The sequence below is a fragment of the Pelodiscus sinensis genome, chromosome 22 (assembly GCF_049634645.1).
Source record: "Pelodiscus sinensis isolate JC-2024 chromosome 22, ASM4963464v1, whole genome shotgun sequence".
NCBI classification, from domain to species: domain Eukaryota; kingdom Metazoa; phylum Chordata; order Testudines; family Trionychidae; genus Pelodiscus; species Pelodiscus sinensis.
This window is the reverse complement of record NC_134732.1, coordinates 10972883-10998230: the sequence shown is the minus strand read 5'-3', so window position 1 is coordinate 10998230 and position 25348 is coordinate 10972883. Positions and strand designations below refer to the sequence as shown.

At 54.3% G+C, this 25348-nt stretch overlaps 1 protein-coding gene across 3 annotated transcripts; it reads left to right on the top strand.

Moving 5' to 3' along the window:
- Positions 1-1965: 1965 nt before the first annotated feature.
- Positions 1966-24478, top strand: CERCAM (cerebral endothelial cell adhesion molecule). Of its 3 annotated transcripts, none has more exons than XM_006119010.4 (13): positions 1969-2533; positions 7763-7873; positions 8857-8974; positions 9547-9681; positions 10439-10643; positions 11053-11172; positions 11733-11809; positions 14456-14562; positions 15280-15412; positions 15836-15963; positions 16323-16526; positions 19181-19424; positions 21388-21526. In XM_006119010.4, exons 1-12 carry the CDS (start codon positions 2322-2324, stop codon positions 19416-19418), a joined length of 1788 nt encoding a protein of 595 aa, XP_006119072.2. In that variant the 5' UTR covers positions 1969-2321; the 3' UTR covers positions 19419-19424; positions 21388-21526. The 3 variants fall into 3 exon arrangements, with proteins under 3 accessions (XP_006119070.2, XP_006119072.2, XP_075761379.1); XM_075905264.1 differs by having other exon boundaries at positions 19181-19460; positions 21388-21521; XM_006119008.4 differs by lacking the exon at positions 19181-19424 and having other exon boundaries at positions 1966-2533; positions 21388-24478.
- Positions 24479-25348: the final 870 nt, after the last annotated feature.

Genomic DNA, 25348 nt, shown 5'->3' with positions numbered 1-25348 from the left:
TTCCACAGATTTTGGTTATTTATCTCACTATGGAGATAAAATAAACTCAGAGTTCCTGAGCCCCCAGTCCCTAGAGAGGACCAGGGCAGGTTTGTAGGAGGAACAGCACAATCTGGTTCTCTGTGAATAAACTATCTGTCCCATCCCTAAATACTCAACACACATAACCCGGAAGATAGAACTGAAGCCTGCTGTGAGTGACACTCATCTTGTACAGAAGACAGAGGTTATGTGTGACCAACTGGAAAAGTGTGTCTATCTGTAGTGGCTGGTTCACTAGAGGAGAATAGTTTACTACTGTTACCAGTAACAGAATTGCTTCTTTAGCTCAGGTGGTAGAGGACTGTGGAGCAGTGCCGAAGGTCCCAAGTGCAGACACTAGGATGACCAGATACCAAGTGTGAAAAATTGGTGGGTATAGCTGTGTATACAAGACAAAGCCCCCAATATCAAGATGTCCAATCACACTCACAGACCTGCTGATGACCCCTGCTGTGGTGGAGGTTTTTACATTCTGTCTTTCATACTTGGCCTTGCTGTAAATGTAATTTTCTTTCATGCTGCAGGATTTCATGAAAGATACACATGCTATTTCCCTCATACCCCTTCTCTATTTTCTCTTCCAGGTTCTGGGTCTTGCCAGCTTAACTGTTATCATGAAGTCCTTTCCCCCTCCCTCCATTGTTTTTTGTTTAAACTCCTTTGGATTTCTCAGACGATCAAACAAAGCTGTGTGGGAAGGCTTTGCAACAGCTGTGATGAGAAAGGATGGAAGGCATCTGTCAAGTCCTTCTAGATAGCCAGGTCCCTCAGACCACTGGGTGATCAGTATGACAGGTATGCTAGATGTGACTATTCTTGGGCGTCTGTATGACACTGTGGATGGTCACTGGGTAGAACTAATTGAACTGTTGTGAAAAGTTCTTCATTTGACAGATTTGGCCCTTTTTCCAGCCTGCAAATGCTCATGAGGCAGAGCACAGTTTTTACAGCTGTGTTGTTATATAAAAGCATTTGCCACATACACCAAAGCCTGTGGATCCGTGGGTAAGTAGGTGCAGCAAACATCCCTTTGAGTGGAGTGATTGGGCACTAGAATCACATGGGGTTGTTTCTGTTCCATAATTGGATGAACTGGTTTGGCCTTAAAACTAACTTTTGTTTTTGTCACGAAAGTTAATATTATTTTGCAATTAATTGGCTAAGAATTTGCTCTCTGCAACCATGTGTGTGAATGGAGTGTTGCTCACTTGGGTGCATGAGGGAAAAGGGGACGCCTGTGAATGTGGTTGAATCAAAATGGGGTTCTGAATTCTCCAACGCAGAGGGGACTCATTGCCTGATACTTGCCCAGCTCTCAGGCAGGGGAGGTGAAGGGGTTTTTGCACTTGCCACTCTGGCTAGAGGAGGATGCACATCTGCTACATGCTCAAGCAGACTAACAGGAAGAAAAGGCAAATTCCACCACCCAGGCTCTCCACAAAATCTGGATTCTCTAGTGGGCAGAACTTAGGGAATCACAAGACTCACAGCTGGGCTGTTAAAGACGGAAAGTCAGATCCCAGCTACCGAAGTATTGGCCCCAATGGGGCATTTTCAAAATGCCTTGTCTAGTTTTTTAAATGTTCAGTCATAATTTACCTCCTAGAGCTGCCCCTGTTCTCTGGGCTGGAAGCATGGTGCGCTGTGGGCCCCTTTGTGCCGGTCTGCAGGACTGAAGTGATCACAAAGGGACTGGAAAGGACCTACCCTGGGGATGCAGGCAATGCTGGGGAGCGGGCCTATGCCACATCCCAGCACAGGGGGCATATTGCGGTGGTGTGGGGAGGAGGGTGAGGTCTGTGCACTGTGCTCCGTGACTAGCCCTGCTAGGCACTATGTTACTCCCTTCGCCTGGGCTGCCCTGCTGGATCCGCTCCGCCTAAATCAGGCCCCGAGGTAGCCCGAACAACCAGCGCAGGGCGCACGCCCAGGGAAAGGGGGCGAGGCCAATTCTGGAGAGGAGCTGGGTGACTCTCAGCTCCAGGCAGCCGGGGTCCAGCCAGTACCCCCAGCCCGGCCCGGCCAGGCCAGCAGCAGAGAACCGGTCGCGGCAGCTGAGGCATCTTCTGGGCTGGTGGCCCCAAGATTTGATCTGCAGTAGGGCACAGCCCCAGAGTTCACAGGCACCGGCCCTTCCCCACTGCGGGTATTCCCCTCCCCTCCCCTCCCCTTCTCTTCCCTCCGGCGCTGATTCCCAGCCCGGCCCCTCTCTCCCCCGCCCCCTTCTCCGCCCCGCTCCCAGCTCGGCTCCCCGGCTGCTGGAGCCGCTCCCCGCGGCCATGAGCCCCACCGCGCTGCTGCGCTGCGCCCTGCTCCTGCTGCTGGGGGGCTCCGCCGGGAAGGCGGCGGCGGGGGGGAGCCCAGCCGGGCAACAGCAGGAGCTGCCCACCGTGGTGATCGCCATCCTAGCCCGCAACTCGGAGCACTCGCTGGCCCACTACCTGGGGGCCCTGGAGCGCCTGGACTACCCCAAGGAGCGCATCTCTGTCTGGTAAGGGCTGCTGGCTCGGGACCCCGGCCTGCTCGGGGAGGGCCAGAGTCCGGGGGCCCCAGGGTCGAGGCTAGTGCCAGGGCGAGGAAGGGCAGCCTGAGGCTTCAGGGGCAGCAGAAATGGGAGAGTGCCCAGCAGGATGGTGTCATCCCGTGTCTGCCCCCTAACTCGGGGCACGGCCAGACTGGAGACCCCTGCCCCGATTTGAATGGTCCTGGGCACTGGCGCAACAGCGCGGCTGGAAGCCCCGAGTTATGGGCTGGCCACGTTTCCACTCGCCAGAGGGAGATGCCCCCATCCCAAGAGCGGAGGTTCTGCCCCGGCTCCGTGCATAGCCTCAAGCCTGGTGCCCGAAGCTGGGAGCCGCATCCCGTCTGCTTCCCCTGCCCCAGACTTACCTGCCATCCTCTCGGGAGCTGGTGGGAAATGTTACCCCGGGAGTCATCGTAGCGAGCCTGAGCTCTCCGCCCTGTGTTCAGGGCTGCTGGCAGCTGGTGTCAGGCTAGGGCTCGGGGAGCCACCAATCCCGGCTGCAGCGTGCGCTGGGCGACTGGCCTGGCCTGTCTCCGCGAACACGCGGGTTTCCGGCGGGCTGGCTGCGTGTCTTGGGAATTCGCAGCGCACAACAGCGGAGGGATTAGAGAGGAGACGCCAATCCCCACTTTTCCCGGCAGGAGGCGCTGTGGCGCAGGTGGTGCTCGGGGAGCGGAGCGGTACCTGCCGCGTGTTTGGGTCCCCATGTGCTAGGAACTAATGGTCTCTCAGTCCTCGTGCACCTCGGCGTGCGGGGGGGAGTGTGTGAGCGGGGGGATGGTGCCCTGGTGATCAGGACCATGGGAGTGAAGACTCTTCTCTGCCCAGGCTGCTGGCAGGGGCTGAGGCTGGCATTCCCGAAGGGGCTCTGAAAAATGTCTCACTTTCATGAGACATAGTGATGTGATAGAAATGTAGCCGTGTTAGTCTGGTGTAGCTGAAACAAAATACAGGACTATGTAGCACTTTAAAGACTAACAAGACTAAACCATCTTGTTAGTCTTTAAAGTGCTACATAGTCCTGTATATTGTTTCATGAGACAGTCTGAGAGAAGCTGGAGAAGAGCAGCATGGATGGTGGAAGGGGGAGTGTAGCAGGTTGCAGGCTGCCCCCTCGCCGTTCTGCCACTTCCACACCCATGAGCCAGCCGGAGACTTTTCTTGGTGCTAGCACCCGAGCTCTTTATTGTCCGTGTCAGTTCCCACCACCTTCCATTTACAGAGCTTCAGACTGTCACCCCAGGGACCAGGTGCGTCTGCAGCCATCAGGGGTACACACCCTTTCCCTCCCTCCCTGCCAGCTTTATGTAGCCCCAGTTAATGAGGCCAGCAGCTGTTCCCCTTTGCCTCTTAGGCTGAGCCTTATCCTGCCAGCTCCAATTAAGCCTTACTGCTGGAGCTGGCTTGACAGAGCTCTGGCTCAGGCTTCCTAGCCAGCAGCCTGTTGCAGGGAGTAACTGCCAAGTTTGCTCAGCTCTGCTCTGCCCTGCCCACTGCCATTATGTACAACCAGTGCTGGGCAATGATATGGCACTTTCCCCCATCTCAGCTGGAACAGGGCCCCCCCCCCCCCCGAATCCTGGCCACATCCTGCATCTGTTGTAATGGGCTTGGCCCCAAGGTGGGGCTGCAAACAAAACTGGGAAAGGGGGTTGTAGGCAGAGTGTGCGTCTCACAGCTCTGCACCAAGAGATACACAGCAGGGCCCAGGGAGCTCAGGGTCCCTCAGAGCATGTTGCAGCATTTGCTGGCTGGGCTGCGTGGTGCGCAGACTAACAGATGCCTTTCTCTGTCTGGCATGTCGCATTGGGCTCTGCTGAAGCCCAGCAAGCTGGCAGGTCATCCGTGGATTTTGAGAGCGCGCACTTGTGTGCTATTGCCAGGCGCTCCAGTCCTGCACTAGGGACGGGGGTGAGGAGGTGGCAGAAGGACTGGAACAGAAAAAGTGAAGGAGATCAGCTAATTCCAAGTTGGGAAGAGCCTGGTCTGAAGACAGACGGGCCCTTGTGTTTGGTGGCTGCACGGGCAGGGCAGTATGTGCCTCTTGAGGGCTAGATACAGAGTCTGCAGTTTGGAAGGAATGGTCCTTGCACATTCCCTCTCCCCAGTAGCAGAGTCTTGATTGCTTAAAATTACATGTTAATTCTCCACAAGATTCCCGCTTGCTGCCGTTGCTGGTGCCAGCGTCCTCGGGAGGTATTTATAGCTCCGGCACCAGGGCTTGTGCCAGGGTTGTTCGCGTGTCTCCTTTTAAAGGGATAGCAGCGTCTCTGGGGTGGAAGCAGAGCTCACAAGGTGGTTTAAGCTCTTTTATACCTGAATAGGAACATTCTGGGATAAACGGATTCCTGAAGCTCATACGGTTACACCAGTCACTGCAATTAATTTGGCCCATCTGTTCATATTAGAAAATTGGTAAGCTTTGCATTCACAGAGGTGGTGTAACCTCCATTTGGTCGATGGGGAGCCTAAGACATCCAGAGGGTAAATGACTTGTTCAGAGTGGGATTAGAACCTAGATGTTCTGATCCTCTACTCCCTGCTCTAGCCCTTAGACGACACTCCCTGCAGAAAGGGGGTGTTTTTGAATGAGTGGCACCAATTTCTTTTAGGACAAAGGAAAGCAGGGAACCAGTCTCAGAGCATTGTTGGCAAAGTGCCAGGCTGCCAATAAGGATGGGCAGTCTTGACAGTAGCCAGAGAGCTGTGCCTGGGGGAGCCCTGCTCCTTAGTGGTTAGCATTCCAGTCAGTCTCACGCTGCCGGTGCCCATGAGTACTGGGGGTGATCCTAGCTAGTTCCATGGAGTTCTCCCACTCATCTGCAAGCAGGTTAGGAAGATCTTGCTTTTCTATGGATAAGAATAGCCACTGACATCTGATAGAATAAAAAAAAATGGATTTAAACCCTCATGCTTCAGAGCATGACCCAATACACTCTGAGGGTATGTCTACACTACAGCACTAATTCGAACTAACTTAATTCGAATTAGTTAATTCGAACTAAGCTAATTCGAATTAGTGCATCTAGACCTAAAAACTAGTTCGAATTCGCATTTTGCTAATTCGAACTAGCATGTCCACATTGAGTGGACCCTGAACCGAAGTTAAGGATGGCCGGAAGCAGTGCCGGCAGGGCATCAGATGAGGACTTAGAGCGTGGAGCTGCTGCCTCAGGCTAGCCGAGGGCTGTGCTTAAAGGGACCTGACCATGACCCCGGACAGACAGTTCTCAGGGGTTCCCCGCTTGCAAAGCAGTCCTGGCTTGGAATGCCCTGAGTGCCCACACTAGGCACATCACAGCACTCAGCCATCAGCCCGGCTGCACTTGCCGCAGGCTGCCATCCGGAGGGGGGGTCAATCAAGGGGCTTCAGGAGAGCTTCAACCCCGAGGAGCCCACAGAGCCATCCCAGTCCTCCCCATCGGGGGCTCGTACCCCATTCCTCCCTCACCTCCTTCCACTTACCCCTCCCTAGCCCCCCTTCCTGATGTACAAAATAAAGGACACGTGTGTTCAAAAATAGAAACTCTCTTTATTGAACAAAACTCGGGGAAACTGGGAAAAGGAGGTGGGAGAGGGGAAGAGAGAGGGTGGGAGAGGGGAGGACAACTAAAATGATCAGGGGTTTGGAACAGGTCCCATATAAAGAGAGGCTAAAGAGACTGGGACTTCTCAGCTTAGAAAAGAGGAGACGGAGGCAGGACAGGATAGAGGTCTATAAAAGCATGAGTGGTGTGGAGAGGGTGCATAAAGAAAAGTTCTTCCTTAGTTCCCATAACAGAAGGACTAGAGGACACCAAATGAAATGAATGGGTAGCAGGCTTCAAACTAATAACAGAAAGTTCTTCTTCACAAAGCAAATAATCAACCTGTGGAACTCCTTGCTGCAGGAGGCTGTGAAGGCTAGAACTAGAACAGAGTTTAAAGAGAAGTTAGATAAAGTCATGCAGGTTGGGTCCATGGAGTGGTATTAGCCAGGGGGTAGAAATGGTGTCCCTGGCCTCTGTTTGTGGAAGGCTGGAGATGGATGGCACGAAACAAATGGCTTGGTCATTGTTTCGGTCCATCCCCTCCAGGGTCCCTAGTGTTGGCCACTGTCGGCAGACAGGCTACTGGGCTAGATGGACCTTTGGTCTGACCCAGTACGGACATTCTAAGCTCAGGGTCGGGGGTCTCAGTGGACCACCTTGATTTTCATGCAAACCTACTCCCGGGTGGCCAGGCTGGCAGCTATCCTGCCCTAGACGGCCACTTTCCTGTGCCTAGTGCGGAGGTCGTGGATGAGATCCACGATCTCCGCAGTAGACCAAGCGGACGCCCGCCTCTTGCGGACCCGGGCAGGCTCCCAGGAGCCACCAGCCTGGTCCCGGGAAGAGGCGGAGGGCTGGGTGGCAGCGGGTGGCTGGCTTGAGCCATGCCAGGTGCAGGGTCTGCTGGCTGGGTGCTGGCAGGCTTGCACCTGGCACGGGCACCGTAGCCAGCCTGTGCCCCTTTAAGGGGTCCGGGGCCGGGAGGGGGGCAGACGAGTTTCCCTGGTGGTGCCCAGAGTGGCCACCAGGGAAAGCTGGGGAGGGCTAGCCTCCTACTAGTTCGAATTAAGTGGCTACACAGCCCTTAATTCGAACTAGCTAATTCGAACTAGGCGTTAGTCCTCGTAAAATGAGGTTTATCTAGTTCGAATTTAGCGCTCCGCTAGTTCGAATTAAGTTCGAACTAGCGGAGCGCTAGTGTAGCGCCTATCAAAGTTAATTCGAACTAACGTCTGTTAGTTCGAATTAACTTTGTAGTGTAGACATACCCTGACAGGGGTCAGGAAGAAACTTCCCATGCAGGTAGGTTATCCCATAATTGTCCACTCTGGGTTTTCATCCACCTTCTCCTGAAACATCTAGCACTTGCTACTATTGGAAAGAGGACTCTGGATGACTGGATTATATAGACCAGTGGTTCTCAACCTTTCCTGACTGTACAGCTGAAGCACAAGCATCCCTGGCATCCTTGTTTGTGCAGTAGCTCTCTGTTGATGTCCAGTTGTGAGGGCTTTGGAGGTTGCGAGGCATTTGGGTAGCAGGCTCTATCTCCTGAGAGCTGTCACTGAGGTTTCCCTTCGAGTTTCATAGGACTGAATGATGTACTGCAGGAAATGTCTGGGAGAAGGGGAGGAGTTAATGTTCCATCCACGTTTTGATTTCTCAGGTGTGCAACAGATCACAATAGCGACAACACGACTGAGATCCTGTGGGAATGGCTGACGGCCATGGAGAAACACTATCACTACATTGAATGGAAGTCAGTGGAGGAGCCCCGGTAAGGTGCATGGTCCCTTGAGGCCTTGCTGTAGCAACGTGTCCTAACAGAGGATGTTTTGTCCAGTTCATGCATAGGGAAACTGAGGCACGGAGGGGCTGAGGGGTTAGCCAAAGGCTACAAGGGACTTAGCTGGGGCTGGAATAGAACCAGAAGTTTCTAGCTTTCCGTCCCTCCACTCAGCCTACAAGACATCGCTGTTGGCGTTTTTCTTATGTGCACATGTATGGTTTGCAGGCCTGGATATGGGGCATAAAAATCTTTGCAGGAAGTGGGCCTAGCATACTCTTCCACCCTGCGGCGGTTCTGGTCCAGCTTTGGACAGGGTGCATGGGTATTCTCCTTCAGGTGGAATGGGGGCAGCTTGCTCCCCGCACCTTCCCTCATGGATGTCAGTTGTTTGGTAGCAGCCTGATGAAGGCATCTGAGGATACCTACTCATTGGCATTGTGGCGTCTGCCTGCAGCTTGGCAGGTTGGCTGCCATCTGTGCTGCATCCTGTTCTGATCTATGCAAACCTACTGTGCCCAGCTCTGTTCTCTCCTCTCTTGTCGTGCTCTTCTGGAGCTGACTGCACAGAGAGATCCCCCAGGAGTGAGAGGCTCCTGTGTACAGATGGAGACAGGGAGAGCCTGTTCTCATGCAGTGTCCTTACTGGGAATGTGTGGGCGGGGGTCTGATCCAAGCCTGAGCCTGCATCAGTGAGTCAGTTTCATGTGTCTCCCCTCCCCATCTGGGGCCAGTCACTGAGCCACACCGCACATGCTTGGGCTGCTTGTGGGATGAACAGGCTGGGCCTTGTGAGCTGAATGGCTCCTCAGTGGGGGATGCCTCCCTGCTTCCCCAGAGGGACTCCCCCAAGCAAACCCAATCCAGATGAGCTGCCCTGCCTTGCCTGAGCTACTCAGCCATCAGACACACCACTGCAGTGTGTGAGTTCACAGCAAAGGGCAGGTTGTTAACTCTTTGTTTGCCTGATGCAGCTCTTACCCCGAGGAGCTTGGCCCCAAGCACTGGACAGACGAACGCTACGAACATGTCATGAGGCTCAAGCAGGAAGCTCTGAGCTTCGCTCGGGCCAAGGGGGCAGATTATCTCCTGGTAAGAGAATCTGGAACTGGACCAAGGGGCCCCCTTCCCTCCTTTAGCACTGTAGCGATTTCAGCTCTCCTGCAAAGCCCAGCATGGGGCAACACCCCCCCCCCCCTTTCAGAGGTGTTGAAAGCAGAGATAGGAGCGTCTGTAATGTCACCCCCCCCACCCTCCAGGGTCCAGGGCAGGATCACTCCTTGTGGCAGATCCTCTAGAGGTGTATCCGAACTGAAGTTTTGTGGCTCTGCTTTGTTGTGGATGCTACAGAACCATCACCCAACAATAATATCACCCCCCCTCCCTCCAGCAGGGCTGTGTGAGAATGCCCCCTGCTAGGAACATTTCCTCCAAAGGTTTCCCTCGCTGGCTGAAAGGCTGGAGGTTGAGGGTGCTGGAGAACCCTGGAGCTTCCCAGAGAAGCATTGGTGCCCTACCTAGCCCTGGCAGGGCAACAACTCTCCCTCCTAGCACCCTGCAGGTCACTCACCTGTTGTGATGAGCAGCCGGTGCTGGGTGGGCTAGATGCAGGGCCTGCTTCGGGCGTATTGCTCCCGCTATATGGGATGTGTTTCCACCACTAGCTCACCGACACAGACAGCATCCTGACCAACAATCAGACCCTGACCTTCCTGATCGCGCAGAACAAATCTGTGATCGCCCCCATGCTGGATTCCCAGACATACTACTCCAACTTCTGGTGTGGGATAACCCCTCAGGTAAGCTGCCTCGGGTGCGGCGGGGGAATCCCCCCTGCTGGAGGATTCCTCTTTGCTGCCCCTGAGCCTAGGTGCTGCTGCTGCCAAGCAGTGGGGTGTGTTATCCTTGGGGGTGCCCCAGTCCTGTGGGGTCCTAGGGCGGGTATGGGGAAAGTCTTCTCCCTTTGCCACAGCCTGAAAACACTGGCAACCCGGGAGCCAAACTGTGGGCTTTCTGTGTGAGAAACCTCCCTTTATGCCCTACCCCTGCCCATCTGGGAACCTCTGCCAGCTTCCTGCAAGAAATCCCACTGGTCCCTTCTGGGCCGTGTGCCACCCTGCCCGGCTCCCTCCCATCACATGAGCTCTACTGTCTCCTAAAAGCTCCAAGTAGCCTCTGAATTGCCCCATCTCTGCTGTGTGGGGTCTGGTGTCAGGGTGGCACAGAGCCTGGCCTGCTGCTGTCAGGACACGGCTGTGAGGGAGCTCTCCATGCTGGAGCTCTGCCTGCTTGTGATAAGTCGGAGAGCTGTGCTGCTTTGGCAGCCTTTTGGCTCCAGTCTGTGGGAATTAACCCCCTCCCCCCTGGTATCAATGTTCCCCCTTTTTCCCATCCACGTGCAGAATAAATTGTATGCACACTGAGGCACGTGTGGATGTGCACCACAAATAGAAACACTGTGGGCACTCTGCTAATCAGCTGGGTGGCAGCTGAATCCTTCCTGGGTGGCATCCAAGTGCTTAGCTTACAGGGAACGCTGCCCCCGGTATTTCCCAGGGTTACTACCGCAGGACGGCAGACTATTTCCCCACCAAGAACCGCCAGCGTGTGGGCTGCTTCGCCGTCCCCATGGTATACGCCACCTTCTTGCTCGACCTGCGGAAAGAGGGGACCTCCGAGCTCGCCTTCCATCCGCCCCACCCCAACTACACCTGGCCCTTCGACGACATCATCGTCTTCGCCTTCTCCTGCCAAGCAGCGGGTGAGGGCCAGGGAGAAGGGAGAGGCGGGGCAGGGGACCCGCAGAGAGTTGTACTAGGTCCTCTCTGGGGGACCTCCTCAAGGCATCCCATGTCTGGGGATGGGGAGTCAAGGCCAGATGCCTGTTTGCTGTGAGATTTGAATCTGTCCCCAGGATGTGGAATTTAAGGATGTGAAAGTGCCCAGCAGCCCTCTCCTGCCCTGTGCTCACCCTGCTCAGCCCCTTTGTCCCAGGCAGAGTGGTTGCTGGAGGCGGTGGAGGAAGGCTTGGCTGGCACACTAGGAGGAGAGCAGGGTTTGTGCTTTGGGATGCAGCGACATGGGGTAGACTGGAGTGCAGAGCTCTCAGTGGAGAGGCTGGGAGCAGGGACTGGTCGCCCGGGGTTACTCTGGCAGCTGCTGCCTTTCAGGAGTCCAGATCTACGTGTGTAACCAGGAGCGGTTTGGCTACATCAATGTCCCAGTGAAGCCTCATCAGACGCTGGAGGACGAACGCATCAACTTTGTGCACCTCATCCTGGAAGCCATGGGTAAGGGCTCAGGGGTCCAGCCACTGGCACAAGGGGAATGACGGGAGCTTCCCAGGGCTAGGACCCCAGTGTGGCACAGATCAGCCTTGGCAGGCGCAGCGCCCTGAGGAGAGCGGCGTTTCACCTGCTTACCCCGGGGGTGCATTGTCTGAGGAGTTGACGGTCAACACCTATGTGAGTCCAGTCTCTCTTTGGCTAACCCCCTAGCTGACGTGAGGGAAGTGCATTTGGTCACAGGTGGGGGCTTGCTGGCTTTCTTGTTGGGGTGACAGCAGCAAGCCAGAGAGTTGAATGGGCCATGGGAAATGGAAGGCCTCAGGTCAGCCATGAGGCACTCTGACTGAGGGCCTGGTGGATTGGGAGCACTGTCAGGCCAGCCCCAGCCTGCACCATCATCCAGAAGCGAACCTGGGGGCAGTCCCCAGGAAGCTCTTAGCCCACACACCAGCTGTGTTCGGTGAGGCAGACGCAGCTGTGGGTGTTTGTGTCCATCTAGGCCCGTGGAAGGAGGGTTGTGGGTATAGTGACTCCAGCTTAACCACGTGTTTTGTCTCTTGCAGTGGATGGCCCCCCGATGTACCCCTCCGAGCATGTTTCCCTTCACCCCAAGCACCTTGGGAAAATGGGCTTTGATGAGGTGAGCACCTGGCTGCAAGTCCAAGCACGTTGCCCCTCCCTGGCCTGCACAGCATCCATGTGGCACCTACTGCCCCTCACCTTCCCTGCAGCCGCTGGGGTTGCTGGCCAGCAGAGGCTGCATGGTGTTGTGAAGTGCCCCCAGCAACGCCAAGAGGGCTGCCACTTTGGGTGAAGGATACTCTATGACCCATATCACTTGCCTGGTAGCCTGTGCTGCTCCATTAAACGCCCAAGCTGGGACCCCCGGGAACAGCACCTTGGGGCCCAGTGCAGAGTTGGCTCAGGGCGGAGGATGGGTGGCTGGTGAGGGAGGCCTGCAAGAGCCCTGGCCCTTGGGGAATGGTTCTGCTATTGCTTTGAAAAGGAGGGAGCGGGCTATGGCCCTTCCTTCATCACACTCATTGCCATGGAGCAGGGCTTGTTCCCCCATCGCACCCAGCTGGGATAGAGCCAGAGATGATCTTAAGGGAGGGCGAGCCGGGCGGTTGCGCAGGGCCACCATTTTCAAGGGGCCCAACCTCCCGAATCCTGCCCCCAGATTTCTCTGGTTACTCCCCGACCTTATATATTTTTTTTTGGCTGACAAATTTTTGTCTGGTATTTTTTTTTAAACCATCTGGTAACCCTACGGGGCTGCCAGTTGGTTAGGACCGGCCCTGGATAGAGCTTTCTGCATTGGCTGGAAGAACCTCTTGTAGACTATTCCCCTCCCCTTAGTGAGCATGGGACTATGCCCCCGCCCTGGGTCTCTCTAGCCTGATGTTCAAGGGAGCCAACAGCCTGTGCGGGTCCCTGGGCAAGGTGGCAGGGGTGGCTCTGTGCTCCCAGAAGAGGCGGGGCCTCAGGTGGAGGGGGTGAGGCTGGGGCAGTCAGACCTCCATAATACCTGCACGCAGTGCATCCCCCCTCCCCCTCAGAGCCACACAGAACGTGCAGCAAGGTGCTCTGGCAGCGATTCAAAAGGCCTAGTTGCAGTGGTCCCCAACGCAGTGCCCGTGGGCGCCATGGCGCCTGCTGGGGCATTTATGTGTGCCCACCAAAACATCTGGGCTGGCCCCACCCCCGGCGTGGGCACCGGGCGTGTGGCGCATGGGTGGCCCCTGCCCTGGGCATGTGGCACATGCGCGGTGCCAGCCCTGGGCTCAGGGTGCATGGGCGGCCCCCTCCCCCGGGCACATGGCGCATGCGTGGCCCCACCCCCAGAAGCGTGGCACATGAGCGGCCCCGCTCCTGGGCGCCCGGCAGCCACGAAAGGTTGGGGACCACTGGCTAGGGCTCCAGCCACTGCCACAGTAGCAGCAGCAGCAGTGGCCAGGAGTGCTGGGCCCCTTTGAATCGCTGGGCCCTGGGATAACTTCCCCCTTTGTGCTCTGCCCCCCACCCCTTTGGCGAGCCGGTTGGTGTTTCCCAGAGTAGAATCAGAATCGTAGGACTGGAAGGAACCTTGAGAGGTCATCGAGTCCAGTCCCCTGCACTCATGTATTAACTGGACATCCCTGACAGGTGTGTGTCTAACCTGCTCTTAAACATCTCCAGTGTTGGAGATTCCGCAACCTCCCTAGGCAACGTATTCCACAGTTTAACCACCTGGACAGGTAGGAAGTTTTTCCTAATGTCCAGTCTAAACCTCCCTTGTTGCAATTTAAGCCCATTGCTTCTTGTTCTATCCTCAGAGGTTAAGGAGAACAATTTTTGTCCCTGCTTGAAACAACTTTTTATGTCACGGGTGGGAAACCTCAGGCCTGGGGGCCATATGTGGCCTGGATCTGGCCCCTTCCGGGTGAGTGTGTGTGTGAAGTGCAGGCAGAGCCAGGCTGGTGATTAGGGAAGGCATCTTACACACCAGATGCCTATAGTGGGGAGCGTCTCTCTCCTCAGTCGGGGACCACATCAGTTTTTTTTTTTTTTTTTTTGCTTCTGACTTGTGTCCAGCCCCTGACTGATTTTTCTGTAGGTCAGCAGCCCAAAAAAGGTTTCCCACCCCTTTTTAAGTACTTGAGAACTTCAGAGGGGTAGCCAAGTTAGTCTGTAACTGGAAAAACTGGAAAAACAACAAATAGTCTAGCAGCACCTCAAAGACTAACAAAACAGGTAGATGGTATCATGAGCTCTAGTTGCTACAGCCTGTTATTGGATCCCCTCCTGCCAGGATTGTCTTCTCCAGACTAAACAAACTCAGTGTTTTCATCTTCTCTCATAGGTCATATTTTGTTAACCTTCAACCACCTTGCTCTTCCCTGGACTTTCTTTAATTTGTCCACAGCTTTCCTGAAATGTGATGCCCAGAACTGGACACAGTACTCTTGCTGAGGCCTAATCAGCGCAGAGTAGAGCGGAAGAATGACTTCTCGTGTCTCGCTCACAACAATCCTGCCAGTGCATCCCAGAATGATGTTTGCTTTTCTCTGCAACAGTGTCACACTGTTGACTCATATTTAGCTTGTGGTCCCTTTTTGCAGTACTCCTTCCAAGGCAGTCGTTTCCCATTTAGCATGTGTGCAATTGATTGTTCCTACCTAAGTAGAGTACTTTGCATTTGTCCTCATCAAATTTCATCTTATTTTCCTCGGACCATTCGTTTCTCCAGTTTTTCCAGTTAATTTTGCTTTTTAATCCCTCTCTTTAATATTTTATTCTTCTTTAGATTTTTCTGATTAACCTAGTGCGGCGGCCAGACAGGCGCCAGCGGATGCTGAGTTCACTCCATGAGCTGGAGATAGAGCCGCTGGTGGTGGATGCTGTGGATGGGAGGTGATTGCTCTGAGCTCCTTACGCTGCTTTGCCATGGTGAGGGATGGACTGCCTAGACCCCAGGGAGGTGGAGGGGAAATGAGTTGTGGACACTGGGGGCTGACAGATTTCTTGCTGCTGTAGCTCAGCGCTGTCGCTGCTGTTTTGGATTGAGCTGGGGGATGCATTAGGACCCTGCACATTGAACCAACAGGGGAAGTGCTGCCAGTCTGGGGTGGAGAGCTTCTCTCCTGAGCAAGGGAATAAAAAGGCAGGTGTCAGATGGGGTAAGAAGAGTCAGCAGCCAAAACTACCTGCGAGTTGCTGGCCCAGGGCTCATCTTGCCAAACCCTCTGCACCCTCAGGGCCTTGCCACAGGTAGCTGTGCAGGAGAGTCCAACCTCCACCAGGTGTGGCCAGGCCCCTCCTAAGCAGTGTTTTTGGGGGAGGTGTTTCACTAGGGACTCCCCGGTGGAGGATGCGCCCGTCACCCAAGGCTGGAATAACCTGCCCCAGACTGGCACTAGCCCATGTGGCTGCAGGGAGGTGCTTGGTTTTGACTGGGCCAGGAGCAGGGACAGAAGAACTCAGTGTTATTCCAGGTGCAGGACGGTGGGAGGCTATTGGGAAGGCTCTGTCATGGCCATCATCTGCCCTCTCCCCCGGCCAGTGCGGGATTGTTCCCTACAGCCTGCTGTCCAGTGCAGCACTTCTCTAACCACGGCCTCTCGCCTCCAGCGCCCTGAACAGCAGCGACATTAAGAACCTGGGTGTGGATCTGCTCCCAGGATACTATGACCCCTTCTCCGGCAGGACGCTCACCAAGGGGGAGGTTGGTTGCTTCCTCAGCCATTATTACATCTGGAAAGAGGTAAAGACCTGGAGTAAAGGAAGACAATAAACGGGGAGGGGAAGATGACACCGATGCCAAGGGGGGCCCATGGCACTGGGCATTGTTCAGAGTGAGAGACAGACCCTGCCCCAAAAAGCTTATTGTCTAAACAAAGAAAGGAAGGGAAGCGACTTGCCCAAGATCACCATTGCCAGAGCTGGGACTAGAAGCTAGGTCTCCTGGGTCCTACTGCGGTGCCCTACACACTGGAGCTCATCCTGGATGTGTGGAAGGGGATGGGGATGTGGATGTCACCTCTCCCCTACTCCTCTGTTCTGTGAGGCTCATCACCAGAGCCCCAGCCAGACTTAGTTTCTGGACTGGTGCCGTCGTCCTGGGGAGGGGGAGTCCAAGAGGGAGCTGCAGGGCCTCTTACGACAGCTGCTTGGGCTCTGCCTGCAGATCGTGGCGCGGGGGCTGGAGAAGTCGGTGGTGTTTGAGGATGATGTGCGCTTCGAGGTCTATTTCAAGGTGCGGCTGACGCGACTGATGGAGGAGTTGGAGTGGGCACAGCTGGACTGGGACCTGATGTACGTTGGGCCAGCTCACAGTGAGGGGAAAGGGATGGGATGGGGTTGTGAGTGGGGCAAGCTTGCCTTCTAAGTGCTATCACTGATTGAATCCCTCCATGGTCGGGGGCCCTTTGCCCGCTTCCCCATAGGTTGGTGCCCTTTGATGCTGGCTCCTATTTTCAGACCGGCAAATGCCCAGCTCTGGTGTATTCAACCCCAAATGCCCCCAGGTGTCAGTGAAGCCTGACACCTGGAGGCGAGTCTGCATCCCGCTCCCAGCCTGTGGAGCTACCCAGTCCCCGTAGCGTGTTCGCTGCCTGGGATTGCGGTGGGCCTGGCTCCTTCTCTTAGCTGGTGGGCTGCTCTTGCCTTTGCAGCTACCTGGGCAGGAAGCAGGTGAACTCGGAGGATGAGGAGCCGGTGGAGGACGTGCGGAACCTGGTGGTGGCTGAATATTCCTACTGGACCCTGGCTTACATCATCTCCCAGCGGGGGGCACAGAAGCTGATCAGGGCTGAGCCCCTGTCCAAAATGCTGCCGGTGGATGAGTTCCTGCCCATCATGTATGACAAGCACCCAAAGTAAGGAGAGGCGCCAGCTGCTGCTTCCTCCTTATGGGATGGCTGGGAAGGGACAGAGCCCAGTGAAGGGGGGGTCTCCAATCCATTCAGACAACTCCACCCACTCCCAGAAGAGATTTTGGTTCTGTTTTCCTACCCAGTCAGGTGTGACTCCCCTTTGCTAGTCTGGTTTGCAGCTCAGACCCCGTTAGCAGCTTGGTCTTGTAAGTGAGGAAACGTGTGTGTGTCCCCCCCCCCCTCTCCTTCCAGCGTTACATGTGCACTGAAAGAAAACATCTGTTCCCATGAGCTCATTCCCCTCAGCCGTGGCTGCGCTCTGGTCTATGGAAAATAGTCGTCAGGGACCTGAGGGGGAGGAGGGCGCAGAGAACGGTCATTGCCAGCCAAGCAAGGGCTGGCGTGAGATGAGTTTGGAGGATCTCAGCTCCACGTCCTGCCTAGCATCATGACTGATTCTTCCACACGCTGCCTCTTACTGCCTGACTGGGCCATGAAGACTGAGCCCCACCTGACATCTGTGGATTCCTCCCCTGGTTAGAGTTAGGCCCAGCCCAAGGGATGCTTTCTCTGCTACCACCTGTGTTCCATGGTAGGCAGAAGGCTCCAGGGCTTTTGACCAGATGCTGTTCAACAGCACTGAAATCGCACATGGAGGGCGAGGTGAGAGGATCGCTAGAAAACCTGGTGGAGCTGAGAGTGCAGCTTTCATGGCCAAGGAATCTGTGCGTGTGTTATCTAAGAATGTGGGTGCTTATCTGAGGATCACGGAGACCCCAAGCTCTAAATACAGCATGAGGACATGGCTACCAACTCCCCCTCTGCACTGTCCCCCGTTCATCCCCACGCACTGTGCAGTCCCACCGCTATTCAGTCAGGATACCCCTCCCCCTGCCCAATATCTCCCAGCCATTCCAGGGCAGCCCTGTGGCTCACATACTCTGCAGCTGTCTTAGGTGCTCTGGGATTCCAGTCAGACTGATGCAATGGAGTGCCGACTTCCTGCCCCTCTGGCAGGCCTCTGGCTGCGGGGGGAGGGGAAGGAGCTGGGAAGGGTTGAAAGAGATGGAAAAACAGGGATTAAAAGAGCACAGGGAGGGATGGAGGGGGAGGTGGACAGCCCTGGGTGTGAACCAGGAACCATTCCAAATCCCAGGCTAGCAAGAATAACATCAGCCTAAGCTGTCTGGCACTGGGTCAGCCCAGTGGCCTAACTGGGACCAGGTGAGTGCCCAGGTCTGCAGTAGACCCCAGTTTGATCTGACTGGCACAAGGCAGGAGCTGGGCAGGCTGAGGAGGGGAATGTGACAGGAATAGGCCCTGAGGCTCCGTCTAGACTGCAGGCTTCTTGCGCAAGAAGCTTTTTGCAGAAGAGATCTTCCTCAAAAAGTTCTTGTGCAAAAGCGCGTCCACACTGCAAAAATGCATCGGAAAAGCGATACGCTTTTGCGCAAGAGAGCGTGCATGCTGCATGGACGCTCTCTCGCAAGAAAGCTCTCATTGCCATTAACAGAACGGCCACCAGGGTACCTGTGCTTCTTTCAATAGGCTGTTTTTGCGCAACCCCCCCCCGCCTACGTCTATACTGTAGCCTCTGTGCGGAAAAGCATATGCAAATGAAGCTCGGCATGGACTATCGCCATGCTTCATTTGCATAATTAATGAGCAGCTGCTTTTGTGCAAGAGGCTTTTGCTCAAAAAAGAGCCATGTAGACGGCTCTTTTTTGCGCAAAACCCCCCTCTTTGCGCAAAAGCCTCTTGCGTAAAAACAGCTGCTCATTAATTATGCAAAAGAAGCACGGTGATATCACATGCGGAGCTTCATTTGCATAAGCTTTTCTGCAAGAAAGCTACAGTGTCGACGTAGCTCGTTTCCCATTCATACACAACTTTTTCCGCAAGAGCTCTTGCACAAAAAAACTTATTCTTCATAGAAAGAGGAATAACTATTGTGCAAAAACCCCCTCTCTTCTTCTGATTTACTGTAAATTTACTTGCGCAAAAATGCACTTGCAGTATGGACGCTCTGAGTTTTTGCACAAAAACTCTGCAGTCAAGTTGTATCCTCAGTGTAGAGCTCAGGATGGCTAAGAGCTGCCAAGAACCCTGCCAGGGTGGGTGCTGGGATAAAGCACATTGGGGGATGGGGCCAGGAACCATTGCGGCTCCTCATGTTGTCTTACAGCCTTGGCAGGCTGCAGGGTGAGCTCATCGCGGGATTCCTTGTTTGCTGTAGTTTCACGAGGAGGCTGGGAACGGTTTAGCTCTGCCGTGGCTGCTGAGAAGCATGTTTCTGGGCAGCCGGCCTGAGCCAAGCCAAGTGCTTTGGCTGCAGTTAGTGCTGTTCCATCAGGCAGGGGGATGGGTGGATGCCTCTCACCTACAGACTCTCTCTGAACCAGCAGCCTGCCTGGAGTTCTTGGCTCCCATGCCCAGTAGGAAATGCTTTGGAAGAGCCATCAAGGTGCTGCGTCTCAGGGCACTTCCTCTTCTTTGGTGTCAGAAGCCCAGGGATGCAGCGTTAGAGGCGACGGGGTTCCACCTCCCCCCTTTGCCGGGCAGACCCTGGCATCCCCTTGGGTGTACAGATTTTATTCTCCCGGATCTTTTGTGTTTCTATCCAGCCACGCTGATTTTTCCCCCTCTCCCTTTCCTAGTGAGGATTACAAGAAGCACTTTGCTAACAGAGACTTGCTGGTGTACTCGGTGCACCCCCTGCTGGTTTACCCCACTCACTACACTGGGGACTCTGAGTGGCTCAGCGACACGGAGACATCTACTATCTGGGATGACGACTCCAAGAAGACGGACTGGAGTGGCTCTCAGAAAACAATGAAGGGTTCCCGAAGCAACGCTGGCCATTCCTTCCGCTCGACCTCCCGGGATGAGCTGTAACGTCAGGTTGCTAAGCCAGGCCTGGGAAGAGCTGCGTAGCGCGTGTGTAAACATGCCGATTCAGAAATTGGCTGCCAGGAAAAGCTGCCCTGCAAACATGTCTGAAATCTCCCATCTCATCAGAGTTCAGCAGCAGCTTTCCCCTTCCCCACAGCTGATCTCAAAGCATCTGACAGACAGCAGGGAATTAGTGTCCCAGCCAACCCCCTTCCTCTAGGTTGTTATCTGACAAATGGGGAAACCAAAGCACTGAACTGGATCTGCCCATAATTGGGTAGAAAGTCAGTGGCAGGTGAACAGAACCCAGGATTCTTGGCACACAGGCCTATGTTTAGCTGCACGACCACAGCCTGTTTCAGCTGTTGTTGGGGGAGTACCTGTGATGTCCCACTGCTCCCGCAGTATCAGGTGCTCTCTCAAGAGGGTGTGTCAGAGAATCCAGGGGGCTAATGCGCATCCTTCCCCAGGGTTGGAAGCTCTTGCAACGTTAGGGACAAATCCCTGTTGTTCTGCATCCGCAGGGTTGAGGATTTGGGAGGGGAGATACAAAGCCAACCCATGGGAGGTCAGGTCAGTACCGAGAGTATGCATTTGGGAGGCAGTGTTTGTCAGCTCGCTAATTGAGGGGACTGAGTGTCTGGATTCCTGAGTTCTACGCGAGTGATTCTCTGTGTGAACTTGGGCAAGTTGCTTTACCGCTATGTGTAAAATGGGGATGAGGATCCTCTACATCCCAGAGTTAGGGAGAGGCCATGTTTAGGTACTGTCTGTAAAGTCCTTGGAACTCCTGAAGTGGAGGCGGTGAGGGGTGAATACATTGCTCCTGGCATCCCAAAGGTTTCCTTCACGCTAACTGCTCAATTGGCTTCCTGCTGGGTAGGGAGGCCGGGCAGTATATTTCACGGGGCTTACGCTGTAATTGGAAAATGAGACAGTGCATGATGCCAGACAGCAAAGCAGTCCTATTAAAAATCTATGCTTTGTCTGCTCCAAACCTAGCACAGCAATTGTTAATCCTCGTCAGAATTTCCATGACAAAGCTCTTGTGTCTGGCATTTTTAGTGCAAGCAGGAAAATGATTCCTGGGCAGGAGCCTAGCAATGAAGGGTACAAACTGGGAGCACATGAACTGGGCAAGGTTTGAAAACAAAAATAGCTTGGCCTTATTTCCGTGGTAAGCACGTGGTGGATCAGCTGGATGGTCTGGGCTGTGGCATGCCAGCATGTACCGTCTCCTCCTCCTGCTCTGCCTCTGAGCCAGTTGGCACTCTCCTCCCCAGAGGTGGCTGCACAGAGCTGGGGCTGGCAGGCACCACAGAAGTGAAAGAGATTATTTCTCATTCCCAGGCTTGTTACGTGACCCCGTCTGAATCTGAGGTGAGCCAAACAAAGCAGGAACTTCGGAGTAACTGCTGAGCCTCCAGCCTGAATAGCCTGGGCTGGGCTGCTTCATCTGGGGAGGGTCCCAAAGAGTGGGCAACTTTCCTCCTTCGCTCTCCAGTTCTTGTATTGGTTTAAACTCCTGTAGACTGTGACTGGACAGTGGGGATCCTAACCTGGATCCAGCCATGCACACTGAAGTCCCAGGCCATCCTCAGAGCACGTGGTGCATGGAGGAAGCTTCCCCCATGCAGATCCCCACCACTGGACCTCAGTCCTGATGGGATGGACTCTCTTTGTGGGCAGAGTAGAATTTCCTCTGTATGGCCCAGTCATATCTTGTTCCTTTTCTTGGCTGTCTCCGCTGAGATGCCCAGCAGCACAGCCAGGCCCTCTTGCAATGAATAGGGGGACAAGCTCTATGGGACATGGGGAAGCTCAGTGCCCAGGACGGGGGCATTTGAGGCACCAAATTGTTCAGTTTCACAGGCCGGCACCACAGCAGCTCAGGAAGCCTAGCTCTGCCCAATGGCACAGCAACCAACCCCAGCTTGCACCAATAACACGGGGCTCTCGCTTCCTTTTGCAGGAGTGCTTCCCATTCAACGGCTACAAAGGAGGGTCTCAGTGAGCCGCTTTGTCCAGCTGCACATCCACTGGTTCCTGTCGGAGAGATGCAGCTGTGTTTGCTTGACCCAAGGGGGTGTTTAATCTGGGCCTACAGTCTTGCTCACTGTGACAGACCGTATGCGTGGATTGCACCAAGGAGGACTATGCTTGACTTTCTGGATGTCTCTGCCAGATGGTGGAGCTTTTGGTTTAGCCCTTTGAAACCGACTTCTCCTTCCCCATCTCTAATGGTGCCTCTGTCTGAAAGGACAAAACCATTTGGAAATGCACAACACAGAGGTAACCCTCCAGGTATCGACTTGTCTGGTGTTTTCAGACTGAGCTCGTTCCTGTAGGAATGCAAGAGCCCACTCTGCTGAGATCTGTCTGGCTGTGGAGCCAGAGGGTGTGTTAGGTCCAATGGCTTATGCCGTGTATTGATTCTTTTGTAATACTTGTTTGGACGTTTTATTTGTTGATCAACTCATCCTTCTGCTCCAGCAGACTCAAACGTCTTTCTCTCTTCCACCCCAGCTTGGAGTTGCTTACCACACCCCGTGCCTGGCTGAAAAGGGGATGGCACCGGGACATGAGGTAGTGGGTGCCTAAGAAATGCTCAGACAGACTTTCAATGCTGTAGGCTGGGGGAGAATCCAGTGCACTGCAGAAGTAAAGCAAGAATCCACCCAGCTAATTGCAGCTTAGGGTTCTCTCTGCATTATGCCTGCTGGGTTTTCTCTCACGTGTATATTTGACTCAAATAAGCCTGCCATCAAGAGGATTAAACTGGATTTTATTTAAGTCAACTCATTCATCTTACCAGGTTTTTTCTCTATAGCCCCCTCTAGTGTTCTCTAGTGCGTATTGCATTTGTTCTCTCCTTTGGACAACTAGCATACCCACAATACAGGCAGTCCCCGATTTAGGAACAGATTACATTCCGAACACCTGGCTGTAACTCGATTTGGTTGTAAGTTGGAAATACCCTTAAGTGGTCTGTTTGAAAAACTTGATGTAAATGGTTCTCAACTAGAAAATATTATAATGGGGTTAATGGGAGGTTGGTCATAAGTACAGATGGTCATAAGTCGGTGTGTTCGTAAGTTGGGGAGTGGCGTAGTCTGCAGGGCCTAGATCACCTCCTTTGTGCATGTGCAACGCACTGGCAGTGTCCAGTGATCACCTTTGAATGTCACACAGGAAGGGGAATAAGCTGTACCAGTGTAGGGCACCTTTTACTGGTAGAAAAATCACACCCCTTAGTGATGTAGTTATAATGGAACAAAACCCATCTGTGAATGGGGTGGGAATGGGAGCAGAGAACTGCAGGGTGGACTAAGTGTGAGACCCAAGAAATATGGGATACAGTTTGGGGTGTCCCTGTGTGAGAGACCTTAGCACCACCGTGATACTAAAGGTCAGGTGTTCAGAACAGCCTGGGTGTGGGCCCTCTGTCTGGAGGGAGGGAGCTGCCTGCCTTCTACTCTGTGCTGTTCCCCTGTGGGTTGGTGTTTCCATCACTGAGTAATGCTCGAAAATGAAGCCTGGTTTAGTGTCTCAAATGGGTGACTGAAAGGCAGGAGCTGCCTTTCTCTGCCACTTTCCAGGTGACCTTGGGCAGATCACATCACCTGTCTGTGCCTCTCTGGCCTCAGCTGTTGAATGAGAGAGAGATGAGCCTTCCCTCCATCACTGGGAGGGTTAATCAGTTTAATGTCCTGTGACGTAGTGGGGGTGTTGTTACATTTACTCTTTGCTGTATTGTGCCGTGTGTGTCTGTGTGTACGTGTACTCAGTTTCCGTGTCCTCCCCGCAGCACCCTCTGCATGAGGGGGGAGAGGCTGAGCATGACTCACTCCAGACATGTAAGGGCCAGACACAGGAGAGAACTCCTGGCCAGGAGTTGAGACAAAGGATAAGTGGGGCTACACCAGGTTGGGGGGCGGTTAAGGCCTGTGAGAGACTTGGAGCAGGAAAGGGGGGTGAAGGATGCAGGAGCCCCTCCCCCCCCAGAGGAATAAAGCTGCCTGCTCTCAGGGCCTGTGCTAACATCGATCCTGTGCTACGCTGTGTCTCTGTGAACCAATAACACCTTCTGTTCTACCTGCTGGCTGAGAGCCTCATCTGGCTGCAGAGGGGGGTGCAGGGTTGGGGACATCCAGGGTTTTAAAGATGCCCCAGGAGGAGGGAGCTCAGCCTGCCCCAGTGTTGTGTAGCCTACATCTTGCTCTGTGCCTTCTGGATAGTTGAATCTTGCCATGTCTCTGCTGGGCAGGGAGGGATTCTCACATCCTTCTGGCTACTCCGGAATGCCAGCATGCAGGTTGGCTTGTTGGAATGTCCTCCTTAAACTGATGGCAGGAGACGGGGAGCACGCTGGCCGGGGTGCTGTGGCTGTGGCTATATTAAAGACACGGGGTTTGGCTCAGCCTGTGTAGTCCTGGGAGCAGAGTAGGGGTAAAGCTTCCCTTCTAACCAGGTGACATTTCACAGCCGCCCTGGAAAGCCAGACTTTGCACTGGCTTCAGAAGTGCTGTTCAAAGTGACTCTGCATCCTGAGCAGTCCTGTACAGAAACCAGTTGCCCTCATGGTAATTGGCAGAAAGATGCTTTTAGTCATTAGAACTGAGCTCAGACAGAAGCCTGGAACCTGCCGTGGCGGTAGACTGGCAAAGCGGTTCAGTGGAGCAATAAAATGAAGTCCCTGTCCAATCATCTCTTTCCTTTCCACTTAGAGCTCCAATGTGCGATTCCTGCCCCTCTCCTCCCGTTATGTGCTTGGCACTAGAAGTGCTCTAGTCCAGTGTCTCCACCCTTTTTAATGCTTGAGATCACTTTTTGAATGTAAATGCAATCCAAGATCTACCTGAGACCCAAACACCCTTGCCCCGCCTCCTTTGTGCCCCTTCTCCAGAGGCCCAGCCCCTGCTCATTCCATCCTCCTTCCCCCCCTTTCACTAGGCTGGGGCAGAGGGTTGGGGTGCAGGCTGTGGCCTTGGATTAAGGGATTTGGAATGTGAGAGGGGCTCTGAGCTGTTGTCAGAGGGGGTTCTAGTTTGGATGCCGTCAGGGGTGATCGGGGCTAGGGATGCAGGAGGGGGTTTATGACTGGGGTAGGGTTTCGGAATGTGGGCTCCAGCTGGGCACTGTTTACCTCAGGTGACTCCTGGCTGGTGTTGCAGTGGGGCTAGGCAGGCTCACTTCTGTCCTGGCTCTGCACCACTCCCCAAAACAGCCAGCAAACTCCCTCCATCCCAAGCCCTGTTGTCCCTTCGCTGCTCTGTGGAGCTAGGATACAAAGTGGGAGAGGGGGCACCTTGACATCAGCAACCTTCCTCTCCCTCCCCTGCCCTGCACAGAAAGCAGGGGGCTCCTGGGGTTCAGCTCCAAGGCAAAGGGCAGGAGATGTGCAGCAGTGGGGGGAGGGGCAGCTGAAATGCCTGCACTTGATAATAGACTCTTGGCCAAACCAGTTAGGATCCCCTGTCAGAGGCTCCAAGATCTACCAGTAGATCCTGATCCTGATCTACTGGTTGGTGACCACTGCTCTAGTTACTATAATCTACCACCCTGCCACATTTGATTAGTACCTGTCCTGCTGCTAGAAAACAAGAGAAGTTGATGCCAAGTCTCTGGGGGTATGTCTACACTACCCTCCTAGTTCGAACTAGGAGGATAATGTAGGCATACCGCACTTGCAAATGAAGCCCGGGATTTGAATTTCCTGGGCTTCATTTGCATAAGCGGGGAGCCGCCATTTTTAAAACCCCGCTGGTTCGAACCCCGTGCAGCGTGGCTACACGGGGCATGAACTAGGTAGTTCGAACTAGGCTTCCTAGTTGGAACTACCGTTACTCCTCATTTCACGAGGAGTAACGGTAGTTCGAACTAGGAAGCCTAGTTCGAACTACCTAGTTCGTGCCCCGTGTAGCCGCGCTGCA

Coding starts and splice junctions, on each gene's coding strand:
- CERCAM (XM_006119008.4), top strand. CDS start 2,322: ATGAGCCCCACCGCGCTGCTGCGCTGCGCCCTGCTCCTGCTGCTGGGG. Junction 8,975..9,546: donor AGGGGGCAGATTATCTCCTG/GTAAGAGAATCT, acceptor TTCCACCACTAG/CTCACCGACACAGACAGCAT. Junction 9,682..10,438: donor GGTGTGGGATAACCCCTCAG/GTAAGCTGCCTC, acceptor GGTATTTCCCAG/GGTTACTACCGCAGGACGGC.